General features: G+C 49.2%; 11 protein-coding genes across 11 annotated transcripts; 3 read left to right on the forward strand and 8 right to left on the reverse strand.

Annotated features, from left to right (window-relative positions):
- Nucleotides 1-25: 25 nt before the first annotated feature.
- Nucleotides 26-1,299, reverse strand: EDB93DRAFT_1240280 (Mak16 protein; the record flags this gene model as incomplete). Its single annotated transcript, XM_041451736.1, has 6 exons — nucleotides 26-105; nucleotides 157-695; nucleotides 747-859; nucleotides 919-1,022; nucleotides 1,072-1,181; nucleotides 1,238-1,299. 6 exons carry the CDS (start codon nucleotides 1,297-1,299, stop codon nucleotides 26-28), a joined length of 1,008 nt encoding a protein of 335 aa, XP_041308264.1.
- A 1,221-nt stretch (nucleotides 1,300-2,520) lies between these two features.
- EDB93DRAFT_1205025 (TPR-like protein) lies at nucleotides 2,521-6,919 on the forward strand. The gene is made up of 4 exons (XM_041450977.1): nucleotides 2,521-2,846; nucleotides 3,045-6,464; nucleotides 6,527-6,600; nucleotides 6,873-6,919. The coding sequence occupies exons 1-2, from the start codon at nucleotides 2,824-2,826 to the stop codon at nucleotides 6,454-6,456; spliced, it is 3,435 nt and encodes a 1,144-aa protein (XP_041308265.1). The 5' UTR covers nucleotides 2,521-2,823; the 3' UTR covers nucleotides 6,457-6,464; nucleotides 6,527-6,600; nucleotides 6,873-6,919.
- Nucleotides 6,920-6,959: 40 nt separating this feature from the next.
- Nucleotides 6,960-8,451, reverse strand: EDB93DRAFT_340883 (uncharacterized protein). The gene is made up of 7 exons (XM_041456135.1): nucleotides 8,170-8,451; nucleotides 8,064-8,122; nucleotides 7,901-8,004; nucleotides 7,701-7,838; nucleotides 7,531-7,648; nucleotides 7,333-7,470; nucleotides 6,960-7,266 (listed from the first exon to the last, which is right to left on the reverse strand). The coding sequence occupies exons 1-7, from the start codon at nucleotides 8,342-8,344 to the stop codon at nucleotides 7,189-7,191; spliced, it is 810 nt and encodes a 269-aa protein (XP_041308266.1). The 5' UTR covers nucleotides 8,345-8,451; the 3' UTR covers nucleotides 6,960-7,188.
- A 584-nt stretch (nucleotides 8,452-9,035) lies between these two features.
- Nucleotides 9,036-12,441, reverse strand: EDB93DRAFT_340897 (WD40-repeat-containing domain protein). Its single transcript, XM_041456136.1, has 9 exons — nucleotides 11,362-12,441; nucleotides 11,133-11,309; nucleotides 10,926-11,081; nucleotides 10,773-10,880; nucleotides 10,570-10,713; nucleotides 10,353-10,515; nucleotides 10,098-10,294; nucleotides 9,905-10,043; nucleotides 9,036-9,851 (listed from the first exon to the last, which is right to left on the reverse strand). Exons 1-9 carry the CDS (start codon nucleotides 12,334-12,336, stop codon nucleotides 9,094-9,096), a joined length of 2,817 nt encoding a protein of 938 aa, XP_041308267.1. The 5' UTR covers nucleotides 12,337-12,441; the 3' UTR covers nucleotides 9,036-9,093.
- A 147-nt stretch (nucleotides 12,442-12,588) lies between these two features.
- EDB93DRAFT_1240282 (uncharacterized protein) lies at nucleotides 12,589-13,914 on the reverse strand (the record flags this gene model as incomplete). Its single annotated transcript, XM_041451737.1, has 7 exons — nucleotides 12,589-12,604; nucleotides 12,655-12,976; nucleotides 13,010-13,072; nucleotides 13,142-13,508; nucleotides 13,549-13,567; nucleotides 13,627-13,683; nucleotides 13,730-13,914. 7 exons carry the CDS (start codon nucleotides 13,912-13,914, stop codon nucleotides 12,589-12,591), a joined length of 1,029 nt encoding a protein of 342 aa, XP_041308268.1.
- Nucleotides 13,915-14,362: 448 nt separating this feature from the next.
- Nucleotides 14,363-16,219, reverse strand: EDB93DRAFT_341037 (major facilitator superfamily domain-containing protein). The gene is made up of 6 exons (XM_041456137.1): nucleotides 16,000-16,219; nucleotides 15,810-15,944; nucleotides 15,601-15,760; nucleotides 15,042-15,552; nucleotides 14,726-14,993; nucleotides 14,363-14,676 (listed from the first exon to the last, which is right to left on the reverse strand). Exons 1-5 carry the CDS (start codon nucleotides 16,044-16,046, stop codon nucleotides 14,755-14,757), a joined length of 1,092 nt encoding a protein of 363 aa, XP_041308269.1. The 5' UTR covers nucleotides 16,047-16,219; the 3' UTR covers nucleotides 14,363-14,676; nucleotides 14,726-14,754.
- Nucleotides 16,220-16,638: 419 nt separating this feature from the next.
- EDB93DRAFT_1103492 (uncharacterized protein) lies at nucleotides 16,639-17,601 on the forward strand (the record flags this gene model as incomplete). The annotated part of the gene is made up of 1 exon (XM_041447315.1): nucleotides 16,639-17,601. The coding sequence occupies one exon, from the start codon at nucleotides 16,639-16,641 to the stop codon at nucleotides 17,599-17,601; it is 963 nt and encodes a 320-aa protein (XP_041308270.1).
- A 158-nt stretch (nucleotides 17,602-17,759) lies between these two features.
- Nucleotides 17,760-18,694, reverse strand: EDB93DRAFT_1084156 (uncharacterized protein; the record flags this gene model as incomplete). The annotated part of the gene is made up of 4 exons (XM_041445814.1): nucleotides 17,760-17,809; nucleotides 17,866-17,896; nucleotides 17,952-18,251; nucleotides 18,344-18,694. The coding sequence occupies 4 exons, from the start codon at nucleotides 18,692-18,694 to the stop codon at nucleotides 17,760-17,762; spliced, it is 732 nt and encodes a 243-aa protein (XP_041308271.1).
- A 31-nt stretch (nucleotides 18,695-18,725) lies between these two features.
- On the forward strand, nucleotides 18,726-20,258 carry EDB93DRAFT_341160 (uncharacterized protein). Its single transcript, XM_041456139.1, has 6 exons — nucleotides 18,726-18,986; nucleotides 19,039-19,056; nucleotides 19,123-19,250; nucleotides 19,305-19,419; nucleotides 19,474-19,770; nucleotides 19,828-20,258. The coding sequence occupies exons 1-6, from the start codon at nucleotides 18,828-18,830 to the stop codon at nucleotides 20,122-20,124; spliced, it is 1,014 nt and encodes a 337-aa protein (XP_041308272.1). The 5' UTR covers nucleotides 18,726-18,827; the 3' UTR covers nucleotides 20,125-20,258.
- Nucleotides 20,259-20,700: 442 nt separating this feature from the next.
- EDB93DRAFT_341270 (uncharacterized protein) lies at nucleotides 20,701-21,748 on the reverse strand. The gene is made up of 4 exons (XM_041456140.1): nucleotides 21,545-21,748; nucleotides 21,418-21,482; nucleotides 21,348-21,355; nucleotides 20,701-21,288 (listed from the first exon to the last, which is right to left on the reverse strand). The coding sequence occupies exons 2-4, from the start codon at nucleotides 21,456-21,458 to the stop codon at nucleotides 20,768-20,770; spliced, it is 570 nt and encodes a 189-aa protein (XP_041308273.1). The 5' UTR covers nucleotides 21,459-21,482; nucleotides 21,545-21,748; the 3' UTR covers nucleotides 20,701-20,767.
- Nucleotides 21,749-21,840: 92 nt separating this feature from the next.
- EDB93DRAFT_1084154 (uncharacterized protein) lies at nucleotides 21,841-23,133 on the reverse strand (the record flags this gene model as incomplete). Its single annotated transcript, XM_041445813.1, has 5 exons — nucleotides 21,841-22,092; nucleotides 22,130-22,463; nucleotides 22,512-22,549; nucleotides 22,609-22,893; nucleotides 22,951-23,133. The coding sequence occupies 5 exons, from the start codon at nucleotides 23,131-23,133 to the stop codon at nucleotides 21,841-21,843; spliced, it is 1,092 nt and encodes a 363-aa protein (XP_041308274.1).
- Between the last annotated feature and the right edge of the window lie 61 nt (nucleotides 23,134-23,194).

Below are 23,194 nucleotides of genomic sequence, written 5' to 3' on the forward strand. Positions count from 1 at the left end.
GTAAGATAGTTGAGGACCCCCGTGGTTACCAATTGGCCAATGCGGACCTTGTGAGCAGTACGCTCTCCATTTCTTGCTCGATTTCCACTTCCACCCTCGGACCTCCTGTGAAGAGTAATGATAAGTCACTGGATATTGAATTCAGAAACCACGAACTTCTCCCGGGCTTGTCCAATTTCTTTCTTGGGGGCGCTCTTGCTGTTGGCTTGGTTTTCCGCTTTCCAAGGACAGTTTTGGACGGTGGTTGATCTTCTGGTGAACTGTCATCGTCTGATTGGTCATCCCCACTCTCCTCTGCGCCTAGTCCTCCATCTACCACATCTTCCAGATCGCTTAGTCCATCATCCAAATCGCCATCTTCATCTCCACTAAAATCACTGACAAACTCGCCTCCTTCGGCATCCCAGTCTTCCTCCATTTCCTCCTCTTCCTCCTCCCCGTCCGTCTCATCATCTTCCATATCGAATTGAGCATCAGCATTCAATTCCTTCTCCTTTCCACTCTTTTCTCGGTCAAGAATTGTTTGCCAGACACTTTCGTTGACGTTGAGTGGCGCATCGCCGTACGCTTTTGATTTGAGCCGCTCGATCAACTCCTTTTCGATGGATTTTTCAAGGTGGGCAGCAGAGAGAGCCTTGCGTTCCCGTGTAGCTTCGCGTCTATCTAGCTTCTTTTTCACGCCCACGAGCTTTGGCCTAGATAAGTGTAAATGTAGTAGAAAAAGGTCATACAAGTTGGAGGCGCACTCCTGCCGTAGTTTTATTCGACGCATTTTGATGAGATACTGAGTTATCTTCGTAACACGCTGTTTGCATTTGTGAATAGTGAAGTTTGGCCAATACTTGAGCTCTTTATCGATCTGGATGACGAATTCATTGCACGTCAATCGAAAGTAGATCGAGCCTAGAGTCGATTCACCTGCTCTAGTGCCTTGGAATAGTCTTTTGATAACTCAATCTTCTCCCACATATTAGCAGGTGTATGTGCTCGCTCAATCGTTTTCATATACAGATACAGCACACCTGGGTGGACATCAACCATGTCATATAGCATTGGATCAAGTACACTTGCCTTCATTCTCCCTCACCGTCGCATACCGCGAGTTCGCAAGTGGACATGACTGCCGTGTACACAAACCGGTGACATTGTACTCATTCCGGCAGAAATTCTGAGTGACAGTCCTGTAGAATGTATGATATGTGAGGTTATGCAAAGTTCATCACGACGGTGAACGTACTTGACTTTATACGAGCAGAATTCATGGCCGATTACAGACCATATCACGTCGTCGCTCTGCATTTTTGGATACGTTCAGCGTCTGAAACGTGTTCAAATGCAAAGGACGTTTTACGAGGCAGAACTTTCGGATTGCCGCACTGACGAGCGATCGAAAATTATCAATGATCACGTGATCACTGTCGAACGCGGTAGATTCAAATTGTGTTTGTCAGTCGTCGTTTTCATAATGGCTCATCGTCGATGCGTATCTTCAACCTCATTAGAATCAGACTTTTCTTCAGCGTCGTCGCTTAGAACTTCCCAAAGTCCTCCAGTAGAGATATCCGCTTCCAGTACCGAGCCCTTGAAAGGGATAAAACGTAAGCGCAGGTCGTCAGGCAGCGATGATGACAAGAGTTCAAAACGCCTACGATCGTAAGTCGCTGCGTTGTATACCACATGTATGGACTTAATTTCGCATATTCAGGCAAAAACAATATAAGTAAGTATATGAAGTACTGTTCATCTAAATGCTTGACAATGTGCTTATTATTTAGTGAGGAGCCGAACCACCCAGGCAACACCCAGGACCCGGCAGAGATGCACATCAGTGGAGTGCAACCAATCATTACTGGTATCTGATATCCATCTCCGCTCAGCTCATATTGACCATTTCCCAAAAGCTATTCACGCGACTGATCTCACTCTTGGCCTCCGACGGATCCCCTCTGGCTTCCATGCAGTGATCAAGGCCGACGACCTTGAATACCAGACAAGCAATATATCTCTAAACGTAGACCAGGCTGTCGTCGAATGGCACGAGCGCATTCCTCTGTACGTCATCTTCAACCCGTCTGCTCTGCAGGTATTGAGAAAGACTCTAGGCCGCGCGAGCCATGTTCCAAAGTCCGGGTCAGCCTGTATGCCTCATTCGAATTGGGTCCAATGCTCTGTCACGGTGAACTCCTCCGCACGTTCGAGATCTTGGTCGGAGAATTACTGGATCCTAGCGAAAAATCGCATCGTCAGTACTATCCATTGCACACAATGCCTGACAGATGCTAAAGAGCATCGCAGCCATAATATTTCAGCCAAAGCAGCAGGAAGTCGTATCCGCTTGTACTTCGCTTTTCTTCACAGTTGAGCAGCAACTTGCTGATCAAAATGATGCTGCGATTCTTTGCCCCCCTACTGCTGTGAGCGGTCAATCTAGTTTGGCATTCTGATATTGAAAGCCGTAACGTGTAGCCTACATCCCGCGATATGAATGCATTAGCGCTGAGGACGGATGCCGGTCATAATCTTCTCGCACGATACCGTAGAACACAGAACGGCAGGGATCTCGAGCAATCCATAAACCACTTTGAACACGCCTCAGATATCTGCCCCGTAGATCATCCCTACCGCCCTGCAGCACTGTTCAATCTTGCCAACGCAAAGCTTGTTAGTTGCCAAGCTGAGGAAAGATACCTCGACCTCGATGTCCCTGTCTCCCTGTTTGAAGGCGCCCTCGAATTGCGTCCCACCGGTCATCCGGACCGAACGGTCACGCAACTGCATCTTGCGGTTGCTCTGCTCTCGCGCTTTGCGAAACGGGGATTTCAAATGGACGCTGATGCAGCCAAAGAGTTACTGAGCGAAGTCGTCAATGCCTGCCACGCCAACAGCCACATCCACAGAGCGGCTGCGATTGCAATGGAAACATGCGCTCTACATTCTGCTAGAGGCATTAATGCAAATGATCTTAGGCAGGAATGGCCCGCTCCATCCATGCTTCCGTTATCGCCGAATCAACTTGCTCATCAAGCACAGCAGTGTTTGGAGAGAGATGAACCTGGTGCCTTAAATGAAGTGATATCCCTTCATTATGATGCACTAGGATACTACAACGCCGGGCACACCCGCCGAGGGCAATTGCTAGGTAATCTAGCTCTAATGCTACACACTCGCTTCAAGCGTCGAGGCAGCGACAAAGACTTGGATCAAGCTATCGCACTCCAGACGGAGATGCTGGCTTTGTGCCCGGTCGGCCACACAGATCGGTCTGTGTCATTAAACAACCTCGCGAATCAACTCTCCTCCCGCTTTCACCACCGAAGCAACGGCGAAGACTTGGATGAGGCTATCGCACTTTACAGGGAAGCGCTGGCTTTGTGCCCTGTCGGTCACACAGATCGGTCCATGTCATTAAACAACCTCGCGATTCAACTATTCTTCCGCTTTTACCACCGAGGCAATGGCGAAGACTTGGATCAGGCTATCGCACTTCAGAGGGAAGCGCTGGCTTTGCGCCCGGTCGGTCACACAGATCGGTCCATGGCATTAAGCAACCTCGCAAATCACCTCTCCTCCCGCTTTGACCACCGAGGCAACGGCGAAGACTTGGATCAGGCTATCGCACTTTACAGGGAAGCGCTGGCTTTGTGTCCGGTCGGTCATACAGGTCGGTCCATGTCATTAAACAACCTCGCGATTCAACTATTCTTCCGCTTTTACCACCGAGGCAATGGCGGAGACTTGGATCAGGCTATCGCACTTCAGAGGGAAGCACTGGTCTTGCGCCCGGTCGGTCACACAGATCGGTCCATGGCATTAAACAACCTCGCGATTCAACTATCCTCCCGCTTTGACCACCGAGGCAACGGCGAAGACTTGGATGAGGCTATCGCGCTTCACAGGGAAGCGCTGGCTTTGTGCCCGGTCGGTCACACAGATCGGTCTGTGTCATTAAACAACCTCGCGGGTCAACTCTCCTCCCGCTTTGACCACCGAGGCAACGGCGAAGACTTGGATCAGGCTATCGCACTTCAGAGGGAAGCACTGGTTTTGTGTCCGGTGGGTCACACAGGTCGGTCCATGTCATTAGACAACCTCGCGGCTCAAATCTCCTCCCGCTTTTGCCACCAAGGCAACTGCGAAGACTTGGATGAGGCTATCGCGCTTCACAGGGAAGCGCTGGCTTTGCGCCCGGTCGGTCACACAGATCGGTCCATGTCATTAAACAACCTCGCGATTCAACTCTCCTCCCGCTTTGACCACCGAGGCAACAGCGAAGACTTGGATGAGGCTATCACGCTTCACAAGGAAGCGCTGGCTTTGCGCCCGGTCGGTCACACAGATCGGTCCATGTCATTAAACAACCTCGCGAATCAATACTCTTCCCGCTTTCGCCACCGAGGCCACGGTGAAGACTTGGATGAGGCTATCGCACTTCAGAGGGAAGCGCTGGCTTTGCACCCGGTCGGTCACACAGGTCGGTCCATGTCATTAGACAACCTCGCAATTCAACTATCCTCCCGCTTTCGCCACCGAGGCAATGGTGAAGACTTGGATGAGGCTATCGTACTTCAGAGGGAAGCGCTGGCTTTGCGCCCGGTCGGTCACACAGATCGGTCCATGGCATTAAACAACCTCGCAAATCACCTCTCCTCCCGCTTTGACCACCGAGGCAACGGCGAAGACTTGGACGAGTCACGAGAGAGCCTACTCTGTGCATTGACGTTGTTGACGCAGCATGATCCTCGTCAATTGACGGTCCATCGATCTATAGCCAAGGTCTATCTATTATTCCATCGTTCAGAGCTTGACGGCACCGGTGCTGGCTTAAGTACAGATAGTCTGGATGCTTTCATGCATCATTTGAAGGCAGCGACAAATATTGTCTCTGCAGGCTTGCTATCCCGCCTGCGGGCAAGTCTACTTTGGGTGCGCCATGCTCGTCAACATTCACATGGTACTCAACTGGAGGCTTATGCGACTTCTATGCAACTTCTGGACGCTTACATGTCTGCGACAGCCTCCGTATCATCTCGTCATAATGCCATGAAGGAATTCCCAAGTACACTCGCTGTGGATGCTGCATCGTGTGCTCTTCGTAGTGGTGACATGGGTCGCGCTGTCGAGTTGTTGGAGCAAGGCAGGACCATCATCTGGACCCAGATGGCTCGACTCCGCAAGCCTTTTGACGGGCTCCAGACTTGCGGCGATCATGCAGCGACTATGAAGAAATTCACAGACCTCAGCTCCCTCCTTGGTAAACCTCCTCCAAGCCATCCAGAAGGGACCCCAAGAGTAGATGTGGAAGCAGAAGCCACCCGGCACAGACGTCTAGTGGAGGACTGGAATGGAACTGTGGAAGAGATCAGGAAGATCGAGGGCTTCTCTCGTTTCCTGCTTCCCCCTTTGTTCTCCGATCTTCAAGATGCAGCTCGTGATGGGCCCATCATCATGCTCATCGCAAGCAAATCGTCTTGCGATGCCATTATTATCCCGCACAAGCAACCTCCCACTAGCATTCAGCTCCCTACCGATATTCAGAAACTCGTCAAATTAGTAAACACATTCCAAGAGGCAGTTGACAAAGAGACTGGGGACCAACGAGCGCTGAAAGAAGCTTTGAAAAAGTTGTGGGACAAGGTCGTCGGCCCAGTGGTAGAAAATTTGGGCGGATTGGTACGACTAGGTTCCCGAATATGGTGGTGCCCGACGTCTGTCTTCAGTTTCTTGCCGTTGCATGCTGCTGGCGAGTACAGAGAGAGGGGAAATTTTCTTTCGCAGCTGTATATCTCCTCATACACCCCATCTCTCACTGCGCTGATAAAGGCTCGCGCAAGTTGTGACAGACCCACGTCGATGCCCTTCGTCGCCATTGGTCAGAATTGCCCACCCGGTGCCTCTTTCACTTTGGATGCTGTGGAGCCTGAGCTGGAATTGGTGCGGGAACTTTTGCCTCCTGCCCCAACTGTCTCCTTCTCCAAGATAACCAGTGTTGATGCCACGAAATCGAGAGCATTGTGCGCATTGCGCGAAAATACTTGGTTCCATCTTGCATGTCATGGGACACAGGAATTTGACGAACCCTTCAAGTCGGCCTTTCTTATGCGCGACCAGCCTCTTTCGCTCCTCGATATTGCACAAATGGATCTGTCTCAACATCATTTTGCCTTTCTTTCTGCCTGTGAAACCGCCGTCGGTGACTTCAGTACGCCCGACGAAGTGATACACCTAGCGGCTGGCCTGCAATTTGCTGGGGTTAGGAGTGTCGTCGGGACGTTGTGGAAGGTCAACGATGATACTGTGCAGCGCTTAGTCAAGGCATTCTATGAAAGGTTTTGCAAGGGTGGCACAATGAATCCCAAACGAGCTGCCCAAGCGCTGCACGGAGCGGTCCAGTCGTTGGCTAGTGACGTAAACATACCCTTGGCCCAGCGCATAGTGTTCGTGCATATTGGCATATGATCAATTTCGTGCGTCCTCCCACCTTGTTGATGAAAGCATTCTTGAGACAATCTGACGACTTGGCATCTAGTCATGGCTACGCGCAACCTATTGCCAAGGACTTCGATATTGCGGACTTTGAGACTGTATACCTACACGATATGTACACCCAATTGACTTGAATCTCGTATTTTCCAGTTTGTTGCTTCGGAGCCGGGGATAATCGCTTATAAGGTGCAAATTCTGATGGTTTGTGGGTAAGAATGAAGTTGCACAACACCGATCTGGCTGAACATCTCATGTGGCAAGACACTGCGATGAACCGTGAACGTGATAATCGGGTGTCTGAATTGCGTGAGGGCATTGAATGCATTCCCACTCATCATGCAGCACCAAAATCCAGTGCTTATGAAGAGCTTCACCCTGGTAGGATATGGACACCAAATGAAGACAAGTAGCCGTTCGGTATGTTTTCGGAATTGATACTAAAAGTGTTGGAGCTCGCGAGGGAGTCGACATTTCCGTTCATGACCTGATTTTGAAGACTTCCATTGAGTTCTGATACAGATTCCTGAACTGCTGTTCAGTACAAGTAAAGAAAGCTTTTACGCAATGGCTGTAGATATCATCAACCCTGTAGCAAAGATCATCTCTGTACTATCTCGATCCTAAAATGCCACATCACAGGCTACTCGCTGCTTCAGGGAAATTTGTTCTAATCGCACTCCCGTTTAGACAGCTCGAAAAGGGTCATTAAAATGCTTTCCGTGTACTTGCGTATACCGTCATGGAAACTCTGATTGGTGATAGGTTGCCGATGACAAACGCTACCTGTTGCACAAGACCGAAATCAACATACCTGGAAAGAGCTCATTAACAATCACAAGTTCCACTCACGTTACAGCGTTTACTTTTACTTGGTTCTTTTTCGAAGCCTCTTTGTCGCATAGGCCAATCTTCATCATAAGCCAACAGTTCGACCACGCCCTGCAGTGGACGTAGATAATGATAGTCCTCGAACGTGTCAGGGAATATCTGTCCATGCATGGATCCAATCTCAGCATCTTAAGGACGCTTGAATGACCATCGACGCACCATCTGCCCCGTGAAGTAAATGGGAACATCATCGGACATGAGCCTCACTTTTTCCCAGACAAACCTGTCGTTTTTCTGGATGACGCGCTGTGCAGACCAGCCTGCCTTGTGCCTGCGCCTGAGACAGAAATGATCGGTTTATATATGCCTCGCGAATGGTTGGGACTCACCCTTGGCAGTAGATAGGCTCGTGAAGCACTGCGTAAATCGGGTTGGTGTCAAAGTGCTGTGTTCTGTGTATACTGTCGATAAGCCCATATGAGAGCTTCCCAACATGTCTAAGTCTGTGATCGCTCGGAACACGAGCTCTGCGCATATGAATGAGCTCTCGTTGACGAAGTTGAAGCGAGATTACACACGATGAACGAACCTACTATGCAATCCAAACTGCAGGTCGAGTTGTTGCCAATTTGAGACCGTCATATTCCCGCTGTTCGGAATGACTACATTGTTGCCCTCTAGGAAACCTAAGATCTGACGGACCGGTAGTTGATCAACAACTTGGTGGAGGTAGACTTGTCTGGATTTCAAACATTTCGAACATCTTGGGAATACTTTGCATAGTAAACCTTGTTTGGTTCTTCCACCTTCACTAAACAAACTGTCAGTTGAAATGAGGGCAGACGGCTAGGCGCTTACCAACGAGGGCTTCGTAAACTGCGTCGGGAGAGTTGACCATGGGTGGGATACCGCGAGCAATGAAGACTTCCTTTAGGTTAGCACTGTGAAATTCGGAAGGTAAGTGGCGGCACAGAAGCCTCCAAACTTTGCCCAAGTATTGTCCATTTCCGAGTTTCAGGATTTTTCTTGCCATCGAGGAGAAAGTGCCGAATGATCTCGCAGTCTATGTGTGACTGTCAATTTTCGTGACGGTAAGAAGGAAATCAGATATATTAACCAGCTAATGATATCTGATTATACAAATAGTGGTAGTAAGGATATCTGTGAAGCTATTTAGGCTTAAAGCCCGCAGGGTTTTACAACCCGAAACACCGTTTCGAACATGTGAAGGTCCAAGATGAGCCGTGAGGGCGGGTGAGACGCCGCAGCTCAAGACGCAGGATTGTTACAGAATCCTGCTTTGGTCGAAGTCGGTGCGTCGAGTGGACTTTCTTAGTGAGGATTTTAATGACCGTTCTATGAGCGAGACGCAAACTGCTAAAAAGGGAGAGGCGGGTGGGTGCGACGAAACGAGAGAGTGGACGAGAAGTGGAGGCCTGTCACGTCGTGCATCTCAATGGTACAACATTTGTGTCTCTCAACACCACTTACTTATCATGTTGGAAAAAATTAGAGTGATATTAGAAGGCAATGGGAAACCACTAGTGAAATTCTTGATTTTTTTAGTGCATGTGGTGGCTTCCCTCCGATGGATTAGTGTGGAAAGTGCACATTCTCAGCAGTGTTTCGCTGCCGCAAGCACTTCTAGTTCATTTTTCGTAGAATAAAAAATATGTACAGTAAGCTATGGATCAAACATCCCCTAGAATGATTGTGCTAAGGAAATGTGTGAAATATGAGTGTGCTACGTCGCGGTATGCAACACCGGGCCAGAGATAGTAGCTACGACATAATTTCTATCGTCCTGATGTCCATCAGGTCTAAAACAGAAGTCACATCTTTAACCTGTGCAGTGATATCATGATCTGATGCGATCCTCTTGTATTCTGCGCCGCACCGCCGCTCCAGCAAAAATGCGCGGAAAGGTTGCCCGAGGCGAACAAGCAACCGTAATGCTCGTGATTCTAGATCAACAACAATCACCTCCTGTTGAACAAGAGAACAGCTAGTTGACTCGTCTAACGGAGAGGAAGGCGGCGTCCAATAATCCCTCTCGTTCTCCTTATCGCCTCGCACATCTGCAAAGTCAGGTAGTTCAAGGAGAGACCGATTCCAAGGACGGACAAGCACGAATGTTTGCTGATTGGGTATTGTCCGCGAGAACTGAACAATCGGCTCTTTGGTAATGATCTGTAGGTCATGAAGACCGTCTGCTTTGATCCCATATCTAGTTTCTTGGGTTGGATCGTGGCTTAGACTGACGTCTGTGACACGGAAGGTGATACAGGGAAGATGAAGACTGCAACTGTAGTTCACGAAACGAGCAACACTCGCGTTATCAAGCCGGTAGTAAAGTTTTGACGCCAAATCCACAACCGCAGGATTTTTTCGCAGTGAACATATGGTTGTCTGGATTTCATTTTCGGACAAAGATGGAAGGGTGCGCGGAGGAGTGGTGTAAGAGGTAATATCGGCCGGAAGGCAACTATTGAACTCGACATCTTCTGCCTCAGAAATAGAAAGATATTGCCGACTCAGATCTGCAGAATGAGATAGATGTTTTGAGGTTATGCAAGATTGTTCCATGGCTTACCTCGTATCTGCGCTTCGGGAGAATTGTCCAACTTTGACAACATTGTTTTGAAGGTGGCTTCGTCGTAGCGTTGCGCGCCACGCAGTGCTGTATGCATCAACTGGTATCCAACGTGAGACGCGGGATCAAGTTCAGTGACCTATGTATCGCCGAAGTCAACATGGGCTGCGAAAAAAGGCAAACGTCATCGCACCGTTTGCGCGTCCAGAAGTGCATCCTCCCATAGCGTTTTCCCTAACTTTGCCTTGCTGCGATTCACAAAGAAGATGACGGATGTAGAAGCCAGGCTGATAGCGGTCGAATATAGGTCAATGGCCCTATCGTAATCGCTTGCAGCTAGGGCAGCATCTCCGTTGGTAAGACAGAGTGAGCTGCATTCTACCGTGAAAGCTGAGTGAAATTCTGGTGAGGATCGTAGCATGCATGACATTACGAACTCCAGACTTGCCATTGAACCAGTCAAGGCAATCGGATCTGGTATTTCCGTCACTCGAAACCATCATGTACCGATATAATTTCACGGCATCTTGGAATTTACCTGCTCGAAGGAATGCATGACAACATTTTTGGTGTGTAGTGAGCCACACTGATTTGAGATTCCAGCCGAAGAGCTGGACAAAACACTCAGTTATGAAAAGCATTATAAGTGCATCATCTTGACGTACTATCACCAAATCCTCGTACACTTGATAGATGTCTGATTTCGATGAGAAAGCGCCGGAGTTGATAGCGGCAGTGAAGTGGTCGGTGGATTCACTGTAACGCCCGCTATCCAGGGCTTGTGTTCCAAGTTGAACACATAAATACGCCTAATGTGTGAGTTGCAAAGATCAGTAGTGATGACATAGCATGGCTGCATGAAACTTACTTGTACAATATGGCATGCGCGAGTATCAGCATATGGACAACTGACAGTGAGTTCTTTGAGAAGCAGGCTTGCCTCGTCACGTTGATCTGCATTGAAGAGGGCGATGGCCTAACACGTATGAAGCAGAGAATGTGCGAAGTAACTGTAATATACCTTGATCAAGAGCAGGAAATGAATGGTTCTTGAGTCTTGATCGGTGTACATGGATGCAACATCGAATGCTACCCTCGCACCCTGGATGTGGCCCGTTCCGCAGAGGGCGATGCCCTTGGAGATATAGCCTATCAGCGAGGGCTGAATGCTGATGGACTATGTCACCATCGAGTTAACCGTTCACTATAATCAGTACATATAGCTCACCTTCATTGCATCCTGAAGGGCTTGATCCCAGTTGTACTTTCGGGCCAATACAAATGAGCGATGGACGTAGGAAGTGTAGTTGTTCGCATTGGTGTTGATATCTCGAGTGAGTAGGTCTTCGGCGGTAGATAGGTCACCATCTATGCATGCATCGTGGGCTGTCGTGATGGCAAGAATCTGCATGAAGCATGCTCGAATTACAGGATGTGAGTCAAAAACGGAGATGTACCTTCGAGCGATGGGAGTAGTCACGGTAAGTATGGTTGTTCGCATCGGTGTTTGAACTGATGTCCAAATCGTTGGGTACTGCCCACTCCGAGATGATCTCATTGCCACCTCCGCTGAGGATATGCTTGCCGTCCACAGAGAATGTGCCGCATAATGCTAAGGATGCGTGATCGAAGATAGCAACGGTTTGTCGATTTGACAACCGCCAGACATGGACACAGTTGTCAGAAGATACGGATGCGACGAATGTGCCAGTAGGATTAACGGTGATGGCATTGATGCGGAAAATGTGACCAGCCCAAGGACCACCAACCTCCTTCCAGGTCAATGCATCCCATTCGCGTATGGTAGGATCGGAATTGCCACCGCCTGTGAGAAGACGAGTACCGTCAGGGGTCCACGCGAGTGAGCAGTTGAAGGATGTGGAGTGAGCCTTGAAGGACCTGAGATATCTTGTGCTCGTATTATAAATTTTGATATTGTCAAATGTTGCGATGGCAAGACGGTCTCCACCTGGGGAATACCGAACGCAGTAGACATAACTACCACACTCGATTGAACCTTGCTGCTCCCAGGTTTTGGTGTTCCACAGTTTCGTCATTCTGTCATGCGAACCAGTGGCCAGCACTGCTCCATCAGGGGAAAAGTCCAGCGAGGCGATACAATTGGAGTGGAATTTGATGGGTTGGGTGAGCGATTCCCCAGTCTTTCCGCGCCAGATGGCGACCTCTCCGTTCAGATCACCGCTTGCTATCAATTGCCCATCCTGCGATACTGCCAATCCCACCACCCCAACGCTATGCCCCTCCATCTTCTTCAACATAACACGTGTCTTCAAGTCCCACAGACGAAGCGTCTTGTCGTACGAGCTCGTAATCATCTCTCGTTTATTGGGAAGCACTGCGACTGCCATTACATTTCCTTCGTGGCCTTTGAACTCTCTCAGGGGTGTAGTGATTTGAATAAGCTTCGACATTGTAGAAAACGAGCTGTCCAGCGAGGACGACGACGGCGAGAAGCAAACTTTTGATAACTCCTAACTTGAACACGCGCACTATGCGCTGGTACGATTTAAATTATGTAATGTACTGTATTATGTAGCCGACTCGTATGGAGAACATGGTTTGAGTACTAACGTGGTAGAAGAAGGTGGGAAATACGAAAAGCTGTGTAGACCTAACGTTTCAATTTCGAATTACAGTCAACATCTACCTACGACTGTCACATATCAGCACCAACAAAATCTGTCGAACACTGTCAGTTCACCTTTTTTTTGAACAGCAGGAGGACTCACTTCTCATTATACGCCCACTCTACATTCCCTGTTATTTCAGGTCCATACCACACTATCTGTGGCAAGTGTTCATTTCGCATGAACGTCCGCCCACCCGTCTTCTCTGCAACCTCTTTCAATCCTACCCGCAAATTCCATACCTCTACTTTCTCAATTCCGCTTCGTCTAGCCGCCTGTTTGATCTTCACAATCAGTCCAGGGAACATCTCTTCACTGGCACAGAGTCGCGTGACAATCAGCGTTGTTGGAGGTGGTCTCAAGTCAACGCTCCAGCTTGCGTATGTACCTGGGTCCCTCGTTGACTCTACGCCCCAGAATCCGCCTGCCTATGGAAAAATTGGAGGCGAATGTTGACTTTGTGATGTGGAATCCGCAGACACCATCCGTTGGCAGGTATGTCGCGAATGCCGCCTGGGCGCTCCACATTATAAGAGCTGTCGCTCGTTAGGCATATCTGCCAGCTCCTTCCTGATCCGAACAGCATCACGCTCCCAAAGTTCGTTCAATTGCTCTTCTGTCAACCACTTCCATCCCTCATCATCACCTTCCTCTGTACCCACCTCCCAAATAGTTGAGATTTCGCTCCGCTTCTCCCATCCGCCCCCTTTACCTCCAGGGCCAGCTGATCTGTAAAACTCCTCCCCGATATCACTATACAGCACCGAGAACAGTCCTTTGCCAGCATCCGCTACCTCTTCTGGCGGTGCACCCCATGCCTCGGGGAATTTAGGAAGATTGGCACGCGAGGCAGTAACCCAATGCAGGAGGCTCATCATATGGCTTGCGTAGCCGCGCCCGCGCTTCGATGGTGGAGTGAACACACAGGCGACACCATAACAATTTGCTTCGTGCACCTGAATTGGGCTCAGACGGGGAGGAAGAGGGGTAAGCGACGAGACCTGTGCGCTTGTATCTGTCCCCATAGTCGTGCCTCAGAAACTGCTCGTTCGTGGAGGAAATCAATTCGCTTACGTCTCGCAGGTGCTAATAAAATCAAGCGTTGTGGGGTCGTCCCGTGGCGCCAGTACCCTTCTCTCCTGTTAGGTTCCCTTCACCAGAAAATTGAGGTACTCACCAAGTGATCAACTTTCCATCCTTGGCGTGCTCGCCCGATTCCATCGTCACATCTCGCGCAAGGTAGTCGGTCAGACTCAGAGTACCACCCCACTGTGGAAAAGTCCGGCGCCGTGACTCTTCAACCTGCGCGGGCGTCCCGCGGAAGAGCGAGAGCGATGCAAGATCTACCTTGGATTCTGCCATTGGAGATATACAAGGGACTTGATTGTGTGCTCAAGACAATGGAGTTTCAGGGGCTCTTTATATATCTATCGCAAGGTCAATTCCCACCCATGTCAGCTGTGCAAGTCAATAAGGCTTATCCTGACTTATCGTCTTTCGCCAGAGTATCACACATGGTCGCGTAACTCGTGACAGCACGCGCGCCGGCCTCCCACCCAATCTAGTTCACGCTACCACCGGCGCTGTCACTGCTATTCGATAACGGGATGCTCCTATACATGTATGGTACTGACTACCATATGTCCCTCTCTCCAAGTTACTTTGCTGATTCATTCGCACATTATCTTCCAGAAAAGATAGAAGGACGGACCACGATTGCTATTCAAGTTTGGAGCGATGGATTTGATGTCTGATTTTGACATCACATTCCTCGCTCCCTAAACATGATTTCAATATCTTAATGGATCCTGTTTGAGTGTGGAGGCATAACGGTTCTAGTTCAATATGACCTCCTTCGTCCATCTTATTCAGAGCAGGGAAATGGATCTAATTACCATATCGGGCGAATGTGGCAGCCTGCGATATCGCTGACTCGAAGGCTGGTGCAACGATACCAGATATGTTCAACACATAAAACCTTGCAGCAGCGCTAAACCAAACTACTAGGTTATCGACGCGCCTAACACAACAGATGTGAATGCTTATCTACCCCCCTCGGGACTCGCCTATGGTGTGTCTAGGGGAGACTACCCTGGTGCTCTTCGGTCGACGAAACCCTGCATGCTTGCGAACAATCGGTCAGCCTCAAAATGCTGCGAAATATGGGACTCACCGGTCTCGCTTCACTCTAAACTACTTGATTCACATAGTGCTAGGTAACAAGGTACCCACGCAAATCGCCATGCACACCATACCCGCCATTACACAATACACCAGATTCCCTCCAAGATACTGTCTCTTAATACTAATTGAGAACGCAGAGTTGGCTGCAGCTGGTCCAATAGCGCGCATGACAGAAACGACCACTTGTGCAAAACCATTTGTCGCGCCCACGGACGCTCGGTTAGGGGAAGCCGCAGCGATATACATGAACGAAATACCTTCCATAACACATCAAAAATATCAGGAAAAGAATAACGACGACAAACCATATGCGAAATTCGCGCAGCTCATCAAAGCAACCTGTAGGGCCACCAAATACCATACACTCTGAACCACGCCACTAGATCTCGCCAGCGTGTTCAAGGCTGGGAGGAGAGCGATCATAGGCAGGGCGCACGCTACGGCGAACAGCCAAAGTTTTTTCGCGCCCATGATATCATGAAGCCTGGCAAAGGCCAATGGCTGCATTACGCCATTTAACATTCCCTGGACTGCCAGGATGGTTCCAATGGTTGGAGTATCGAGCCCTAGACCACCAAGCGATATGGGAATAGCATAGAACACGGGTTGTACAGTGCGAAATGCGATATCAACAAGGGAAATACCGGCGTAGCTCCCGGTTGCAACGAGTACACGACGAACGAAAAGAGCTCGAATGGGGACGGGCTTGTCGGCGATCGAAGATGATACTGGCGGGGGTGTTAGAGTCGGTGAGGGGACAATCTTGCTTCTTTTCCAAGGCAGCAGTTGGCTAATGTTTATTCGTGGAGTTGTGGTCTGCGACTGATATGAAGATTCATCTTGTCATACGATAAGACAACATGCCTCCTTCAAGTACAGAAAAGCGACAACCCATGTCAAGGCTGATACGGTGGCAGGGACTGCGCACGGCAAGAAATATGGATATTTCTTTAGAAATTCAGAATCTCCGAAGACATAAGGGAACCTATCCGCAGGTCGCGCGAGCTCTCCGCCAATGAGCGGCCTATGGTTGTTTCAGTGTATATATAAAACGAAAACTTCGCGGAACATACCCAAGTGTGCTACCGCTGGACCAGGCAAGAGGGAGGATTGCCCATGCGCGGGCCATATTGGTCGAATCTGTCATTTCAGCGATCATGCTCTTCATAACACCGATATTGCCATTGAGTGCGCCATTCAGGCAACGACTTTTACGATAAGATGTGAACTCTGACTCGGAAGCAAAGCAGAAACAGGACAGACCTTATCACTAAGCTCCAAAATGTCTTGGACAAACCGAAGCAAAACATTGAAGCAAAGGCGTTTCCTCGTCCAGCTGCTGAGAGGTAGGATCAGGAGACATGAAATGATAATTGCAGAAGTATGTGAGACGATGAGATGCGATGGAGCGTTTTTATTGGCGCATCCGATGCATGATGACCTGGGGACGAAATCTATGATTGCCGGACACGTACTATCGAAGATGAACTTTTTCGGTTCTCGAATGTCAAATTGTCAATTCAAAATTCAGCTGACCCTTCATGTGACACTACACGTGATACAGTAATATAGCGGCATTTGCGTTTGCAAATTTCATGCAACACAACAACGCCACATTTCGAAAATCGCCTTACGACCCCATCACACTGTATCTCGTGTTCTTTAGGTACCATCGATACCAGGGGGACGCTGAGACTTGTTCTTATCCGCTTATAATACATGCCACTGAAGCGCAATGAACAAAGATGCATCCGAGTTCACTGACCCACTTAAAAAGTGTGGACGGTGGTCAGTGGTCAAAGCCCTCCACAGTGCTCTAGATATAAATATGCACCTCAGCGCCCGTCGAGGCCACCACAAATCATTCGTTGTTCCTTGACCTCAATCATACTCTACATTATCATGGAAAAGATGCCCACAACGACAGCCATGACACGCTGCGGTAGCCCTACTTTGATGAGCACATATGCTCATGCACTGTCTCCTACTGACAGACTCACCCTCGCCGAACGAAAGGCTTTCGGTAAATCAGATCGTAAAGCTAGCAAGGTCCTCGGTGTCACACTTACGCGTAATCACCTGGGACAGATAAACCAGGATAGAAGACTTTCTCTAAGCCTAACACAAGATCAAGAGAATGCCCAAAGTGATCATATCCCCGAGGAATGTATGGTTCCAGGTGCAATGCGCAATGCAAGCGTCGCCACCATCATTAGGCCACTCAAGCACCTTGGCCGTGTGCTCGCTTCGGGTATGAGGATCGTAGAGAAGCAGAACAAAGGACGCATGGATGCTGACGAATATACGCCACGCGTTGTATTGGGCCTCTTGTGGTCTGTTGGATCGCTTGAAAAGGAGGGTAAGGGAGAACTACCGACTGGCATTAGCGTATGCTCGATCCCGGAGCTAGATGAGAGTGAAAGGTGCGATACCGCAGCGCCTCTTGGAGCCGAATTTCTAAGGCGAAATGATGAAGAGGGGGAAGACAATCTATTCGGCGGTTTTCCGATGGGCCTTATTCGGGACATCGAAACCCCGTTGGCGAGTCCCGGCCTTGATCGACGTGTCGAGGAGATACAGTCTGGTGGAACGATTGGACCATCAGATGTACATGTGTCGCCGGTTGCATCTCTCTGCTATACGACTAATTTCGAGGTATCATCCGAAGGAAGTCCGGTACTTTCCTCTAACGACTCATTTGATGACAGGCTTTGTCCGGCGGAACGGGCTTACCTCGACTTCTTGATTGCACAGGACGAAGCCGAAGAGCAACCAATAAGGAGAAGAGAAGCGTTGCGATCCAGGAACAAGGTGCTGGATGTGTTGGGAGCAGAGGCGCGACAAGCAGTTGATGAACAATGGTAGACACTGCTAGTTAAATGGGGCGTGTTTTAATCAGAGTCGCAAGCTTTCGAGATCGAGTGAGCTCCCGTGTGAATCTATATATGACGTAGTATCTACTTACAACCATACAATTATGTGAGTGCGACGATAAATTAGATCATAATGCAAGGAATGAAGCTTTATACTCTAAATCTCAGGTATGCCATTAGAAGCGCAGAACAACCAGTCACTAAACACAAAACGTCAGCATCCTAGTCCCAATCCAAGCATTTAACTTCCACCTACCGAATCCAACAAGATACTGCAACGTCGTTGCCTGAACACACCCAAGAGTTTAGCATCATGCAAGCAAAAGAAAATTCAAAACACACCTTCGATTGCTGAATCGTGGTCCTCAAATTCGCAATCTCCTGTTCGATTCTCGCATCCACCTCCTTAATCTTGAGCTCTTGCCCACTACTCTCATCCCGCATCCGTCCCTTCTCCAAATTAAGATCAAGTCGAACCCCAGCCTGCGTACGCGTGATCTCCTCGCGTAGTCGTTGCTTCAGCTTCTCCATATCCGCAACCAAGCGGTCATTATCAGACTTCAAAGAAGCGAGATCGTTCTTCTCAATAAGCTGCAGCTCGGATTTCAGCTGTGCGAAATCAACTTGCTGGGTGTATTGATGCTAGTTTATAATAAAAAGAATGAGAAATGGGCGGTCGAGTTGCCCTATCTGTTGAGTCTCGCAGCACTGCGAAAGGCGGGCGTAGCGCTCACCTTCTCTTGTTCAGCTTTCGTGACCATGTTGCTTGTCATATTCCGTATGCTCTCGTCGATGACTTCTGCCATGGCACCCATTATGCCTTCTGCCTGCGCACGGTTGAGACCCTCGCGCTCGAGCCGCTGCACGAAGTGGTGAGTGTCGAAATGAAAGTCGTGCACCGTGTGCGATGTATGGAATAGCCCAGCAAAGGCGGATGACTCGCCGCGAGAGAACCTTGAGTTCAACCGACCAGATGCATTGGTGCGAAGAAAGAACGTAGAGCTGTATGGTGGAACCGAGCGATTGGCAGGTCTGAATGTTCCTGCGCGAAGTGAGTGGGCGAGGCGGGTGGTGGTAGTGCTCATAGATGTGTGAACCCGCGTGGGAAAATCAGCTTTACAAGAGCCGCACCCGAACATCGCTCAAATTGTTGGTCTGCTGCAAGTCTGCTGGGCATCTGCTTAATTCGTGTTGTTAAGAGAACTTGGAAAAGTGACCATGTCCACGAGCACAAGTCCCCATGCTCATCCACATCCGCATACTCAAAGCACGAGCCATAATCCCTGGGGAAGCACAAGTGGCACAGGCCCCCTCGGTACGTCTCTCACTGACACCTTCGGGCAGTCCAGGACGCATTACCAGCCAGGCTACATGATGGTACGCTTATCCTACCTCTCACCACCGTAATTTCTCAATATGATTCATGTAGTCCGTGGCGCAACATAATGTAAGTGGTCGTTCACCGCAATTCCACCGTGTTCAGAACAGCCCTGACGTATCAGGCGGCGCATAGGTCATGTCACCCAGCGCACAAAATACAGACGAAATCCCCGTCGTGCAGACGAAGGCAAAAATAAACAAGGGTCTTTCCCGTGGAGCCTCGCATTTTGGTGCCGAGTCGATGTTTGAGAGCTCGAGCACGTACGTTTACGTTTTTATTCGTATCCTAGTATGCTAATGTCGGTTTGTCGCAAGGCAAAGGCAAACATTCACAGATATGGACGCGCCACCGACCAGTTCAGTCAATGATATATTTCGTGAGGGGACCTCTTTTGGCGAGTCCCAACGGGCAGTTCTTCCCCCTTCGCGCGTACGTCCCGTCCTTAGTCTGATTCCTTTTGATTGATTTCTATCTCATTCACAGCCCTTCTCCCTCTCAATTTCTTCCTCTACGTTGAACGCCTCCCAGTCTAAAACACACACTCAATCCAGCACCCCAAACCAACCGACTTACATCATTGTCTTCGGCTATCCACCAGACAAATATTCCCTCACCGTAGAGTATTTCCGTTCGCTCGGGGCGAGTACTGAACCGGAGCCTAATGCGGAGATTGTGAACGCGTTCAGAATCGGATTCCGTGACCCTGGAGAAGCCATGCGTGCAGTAAGGAGAAATGGGGAGGTCCTGGGAGGAACGTGGATGGTGGGCGTTAAATGGGCTGTAAGATCCATTTTCTTTGATGTCGAGCGGTGTACTGACTCTTAGGGTGCATGGAAGGACTCTGCTCAGGACCCCCGCGGACCTGATTTTACAGCGTCCACTTCCCCACCACGGGCGCAAATCCAGAATTCACAAGTACAAGCGCATGCGGATGGAAATGCGATGGTGGTGGATGGTGCTGCTACTGTTGGGACGCCGATCAAACTTGCGCCGTCTGTGGCTGCGTTTCGTAAAGCTCCTGCGCCGGCACCCCAAAAATCTGCGCATGCTTTGCATGTACCGGTTGTCAATGCACAACAGAGTCCTGCGAGGGGTGTGCTTGGGCAGGTTGGGGATCTGCTATTTGGGTGGTAGTGATATTCGTACTCTGGTATAAGTACGCTTTTGTTTTTGGGATGTCTGTAGATGCATATATGGATGCGTCTTTGCGTCTTTGGATATCGTGGATGTGTGATGGACTCGCGGTGTTTCACTGAGACAAGCTAACATTTGATGCGACTACTAAGCACAACCGAAAGTGTCCTCCACTGTGCATGACCACCATGGATCACTTGCACCTGAAGGCACAATCGATGTTAAGTTATGCAAGCCTCGTAAACCCATCATCCAACTGGGGGAAGATATGAGCAAAGGTCCGGCACGAATGCGACACATCCGCATATTCAACAAGCTCAGCGACTCCGCCTGCCTTCTGGATACTGCGCACGACTATCCGCCCGCACTCAACGACACTATCAGCTGTGCCGGTCAAGACCAATGTCTTCGGCGAGCTTGCAATGGAATTAGGATGCCTGATGCTACAGGGTGGTTGGCAGGGAAATTGCGCACAGGCTTGGAAGCTTGATAGAGGTAGGACGTCCTGAGGTACGGAGTTGTAGGAGGAGTAAGTGAGGTCTGCGTCTGGGGAGAAGATTGCGATGCGTCCTGGCACAGGGAGAGTGGAATATACGTGAGGATAAGAGCTGGATGAAAGCGAGACACCAATACGGATAAATGATCACATAACCAAGTTTCCGCCTGCGCCGTCACCTGTGACCGTGATATTATTGGGGGCAAAGCCTTTCAAGATTAGGTGATGGCACGCAGAGAATAGATCTTGTAATGCTGGAAAGAGGTTCTCACTGGCTGTGGCGAGTCCGCGGGAAGAAACTGCAATGATAAGTGCACTGGAACCTTGTGCGCCAGGTTTCTTGCCAAATGCACGAAGTATGTCAGAGAAGAAAGATATAAACCTCTGTTCCGTTGGATGTCCGAAGTATGACTTTATGCCTTTCTTCGCCTGAGTAAAGGACTGGGCAGGCGCATCAGAATAAAAGAAGACGGGAACCTGACCCGGTTGGATCAAGGTTGAGTAAATGGATGGAGGAATCTGAGAGGAAGGGGGAGCTAATTCACAGGAGATATAGATTCCCTCGGGAATTTCCCTGCTGGTTACCTGTGCACGCTCAGCAAGGTATTGTGCCTGGCCGAACGGAGGCTTGGAAGCACTGATTTTTGCTCGGAGCTCGTGAACAGCTGCTGCTTGGGCAGTCTGAAGTCAGCTTACTCTATTGACGCGATCGTAAGAGACTGATTACAAGTTGCGCTCTAGGAGAATGAGTGATGATGTTCACCGGGTCGCGTGTAGTCACGTGCTGAACCTCTCACCTTTGGGTTTTTGAGGCTGATTCAGAATACCGAGCTATCATTTGTGTCGCTATGCGGCAGGCCCTCTTGTCCCATGAGATGATATGATGAGAGATGAGAAATCAACAAAAGGTCAAAGAGTACGTACACCATTCCATAGTCCAGAGCGTTTCGCGGTAATGTTCCACTATTTGAGGATGACTCCAAACGAGCCTGACCTTGAAGGTAGCTGTTGATGGAGCCACAAAATCGCTTGTAGCTGTCGTGACTTTTCTAGGCTGGTCACCTGACATCCTTCTAAGTGGGTTCAGTAAGCACCTTCAAGTTAACGGACGATTGCATCTGACTGCAGTCAAGTGGTCAGGGTGACCCACTCTATAGATATAAAGGCGTAAGAGCAGAAAAATCGTGCATAGTAGGAGACTAGTTACAAACAAGTCCGATCTATGACAGTGAGGTATGCGTTGGGGGAATCCTACGTACTATGTATTGAATGCGGCGAGCCCAGTGGGCTAGGAAATCAAAAACAGACCTCTCGTCATCATGAGCCACCCGGGAACGTAATTTCCAGCTGCTGAAACCCTGGCGTATATCCTGGAATCGAGAAAAAACTTCGTCCATGTTCGGACGTTGTACTGGATCTGAGTGCATCATGTCCGATACTAGACTTCTCAGGAATTCCACACCCGAGTAATGCTATTTTGTTAAAATCAGAGTATGAAAAGTGAGAAACCATGGTCCACTTTACGTCGAGAAATGTTTCTTGCATAGCATGTCCAAGATACCAAACATCAGTTGGGAAGGGGTTGCAAGGTTTGCTGTAGTCTTCCTTGAATTCTGGCACTTCTTTATCTCCACCATATATAGGCAATTCCAATGGGTTGGTGTTGGATGCATCATATTTTCGGGAGATACCAAAGTCTATGTAGTAGTATCGTGGCGGAGACTGCGTGCGTGTACGATGCCTGGCTGGGCGTTTGAGGTCCTCAGACATATATTGGTCGTTTGGATGCCAAGCATCTATGAACATACTGCCGTCCATTAGTATGTTCAGCTGCATGCAATCACTACGTCGACGTCACGAGATGAGTTACTTGAGCAAATAGGTTACGCACCGGTGAGCAACATGATGCATGTGCATGAAGCGTAGCCCCTTCAAAGGAAATAGAAAATAAATCACGATGAGCGGGAGTCATTGGATTAAGCTGTTACCTCAAAAAGCTGGTGAACACAATCCACAACTTCCCCAACCGTATCAAAGAAGGGATCTGTGGCATCTCGAAGTAGTGGCATGACCAGGATTGCAAGATTATCATCGGTGGGCACCTTCAGAACATCGTAAATTGGCACGCAATGATTGGCAGGATCTTCGCTAAGAGGTGAGCTACAGAAATGACGACCGATCTCTACCTCATAAGGATGGCGTGACACGTCTATAGACTTAAGTGATACGCGAGCACCATCATGAATACGCCGTGCATCTAATAAACGAGAATGCTGAAAGAGGCATGATTGTTAATCAAATTGTACTCAGTAAAGGCACATGGGACCTACTGGCGACCTGACTCCATCCTCGCACTTTATGGGAGCCTTGTTGGTGTTCGTCCAAGAGGGCACCCAGTCCGGACTGTAGCGACTTCGTAGTTTGTAGCCCTTGTCTTTGAGGAAATTGTGGAGGTCTCTCCAGCGAGTCTCGTACTCAGCAAGATGTGGATGAGCAGCGGATGTCGAGGCCATCAGAACACTGACCAAGTTGTTGTGTTCAAGTATCACTCAAGAATAAATATGGGTCGAAGGG

This window comes from Suillus bovinus (genome assembly GCF_016758785.1).
Source record: "Suillus bovinus strain UH-Sbo-P2 chromosome Unknown EDB93scaffold_23, whole genome shotgun sequence".
Taxonomy (NCBI): domain Eukaryota; kingdom Fungi; phylum Basidiomycota; class Agaricomycetes; order Boletales; family Suillaceae; genus Suillus; species Suillus bovinus.

Coding starts and splice junctions, on each gene's coding strand:
- EDB93DRAFT_1205025 (XM_041450977.1), top strand. CDS start 2,824: ATGGACGCTGATGCAGCCAAAGA. Junction 2,847..3,044: donor GACGCTGATGCAGCCAAAGA/GTTACTGAGCGA, acceptor GTGTTTGGAGAG/AGATGAACCTGGTGCCTTAA.
- EDB93DRAFT_340883 (XM_041456135.1), bottom strand. CDS start 8,344: ATGGCAAGAAAAATCCTGAAACTCGGAAATGGACAATACTTGGGCAAA. Junction 8,123..8,169: donor AGTTTACGAAGCCCTCGTTG/GTAAGCGCCTAG, acceptor CAGTTTGTTTAG/TGAAGGTGGAAGAACCAAAC. Junction 7,839..7,900: donor CAGTTTGGATTGCATAGTAG/GTTCGTTCATCG, acceptor TCATATGCGCAG/AGCTCGTGTTCCGAGCGATC.
- EDB93DRAFT_340897 (XM_041456136.1), bottom strand. CDS start 12,336: ATGTCGAAGCTTATTCAAATCACTACACCCCTGAGAGAGTTCAAAGGC. Junction 11,310..11,361: donor ACTACTCCCATCGCTCGAAG/GTACATCTCCGT, acceptor TGCTTCATGCAG/ATTCTTGCCATCACGACAGC. Junction 9,852..9,904: donor TCCCGAAGCGCAGATACGAG/GTAAGCCATGGA, acceptor CTCATTCTGCAG/ATCTGAGTCGGCAATATCTT.
- EDB93DRAFT_341037 (XM_041456137.1), bottom strand. CDS start 16,046: ATGTTTTGCTTCGGTTTGTCCAAGACATTTTGGAGCTTAGTGATAAG. Junction 15,761..15,809: donor TCCAGCGGTAGCACACTTGG/GTATGTTCCGCG, acceptor AAACAACCATAG/GCCGCTCATTGGCGGAGAGC. Junction 15,553..15,600: donor CTTTTCTGTACTTGAAGGAG/GCATGTTGTCTT, acceptor TATCAGTCGCAG/ACCACAACTCCACGAATAAA.
- EDB93DRAFT_341160 (XM_041456139.1), top strand. CDS start 18,828: ATGTCCACGAGCACAAGTCCCCATGCTCATCCACATCCGCATACTCAA. Junction 19,251..19,304: donor ATGTTTGAGAGCTCGAGCAC/GTACGTTTACGT, acceptor GTTTGTCGCAAG/GCAAAGGCAAACATTCACAG. Junction 19,771..19,827: donor TGGTGGGCGTTAAATGGGCT/GTAAGATCCATT, acceptor GGTGCATGGAAG/GACTCTGCTCAGGACCCCCG.
- EDB93DRAFT_341270 (XM_041456140.1), bottom strand. CDS start 21,458: ATGATAGCTCGGTATTCTGAATCAGCCTCAAAAACCCAAAG.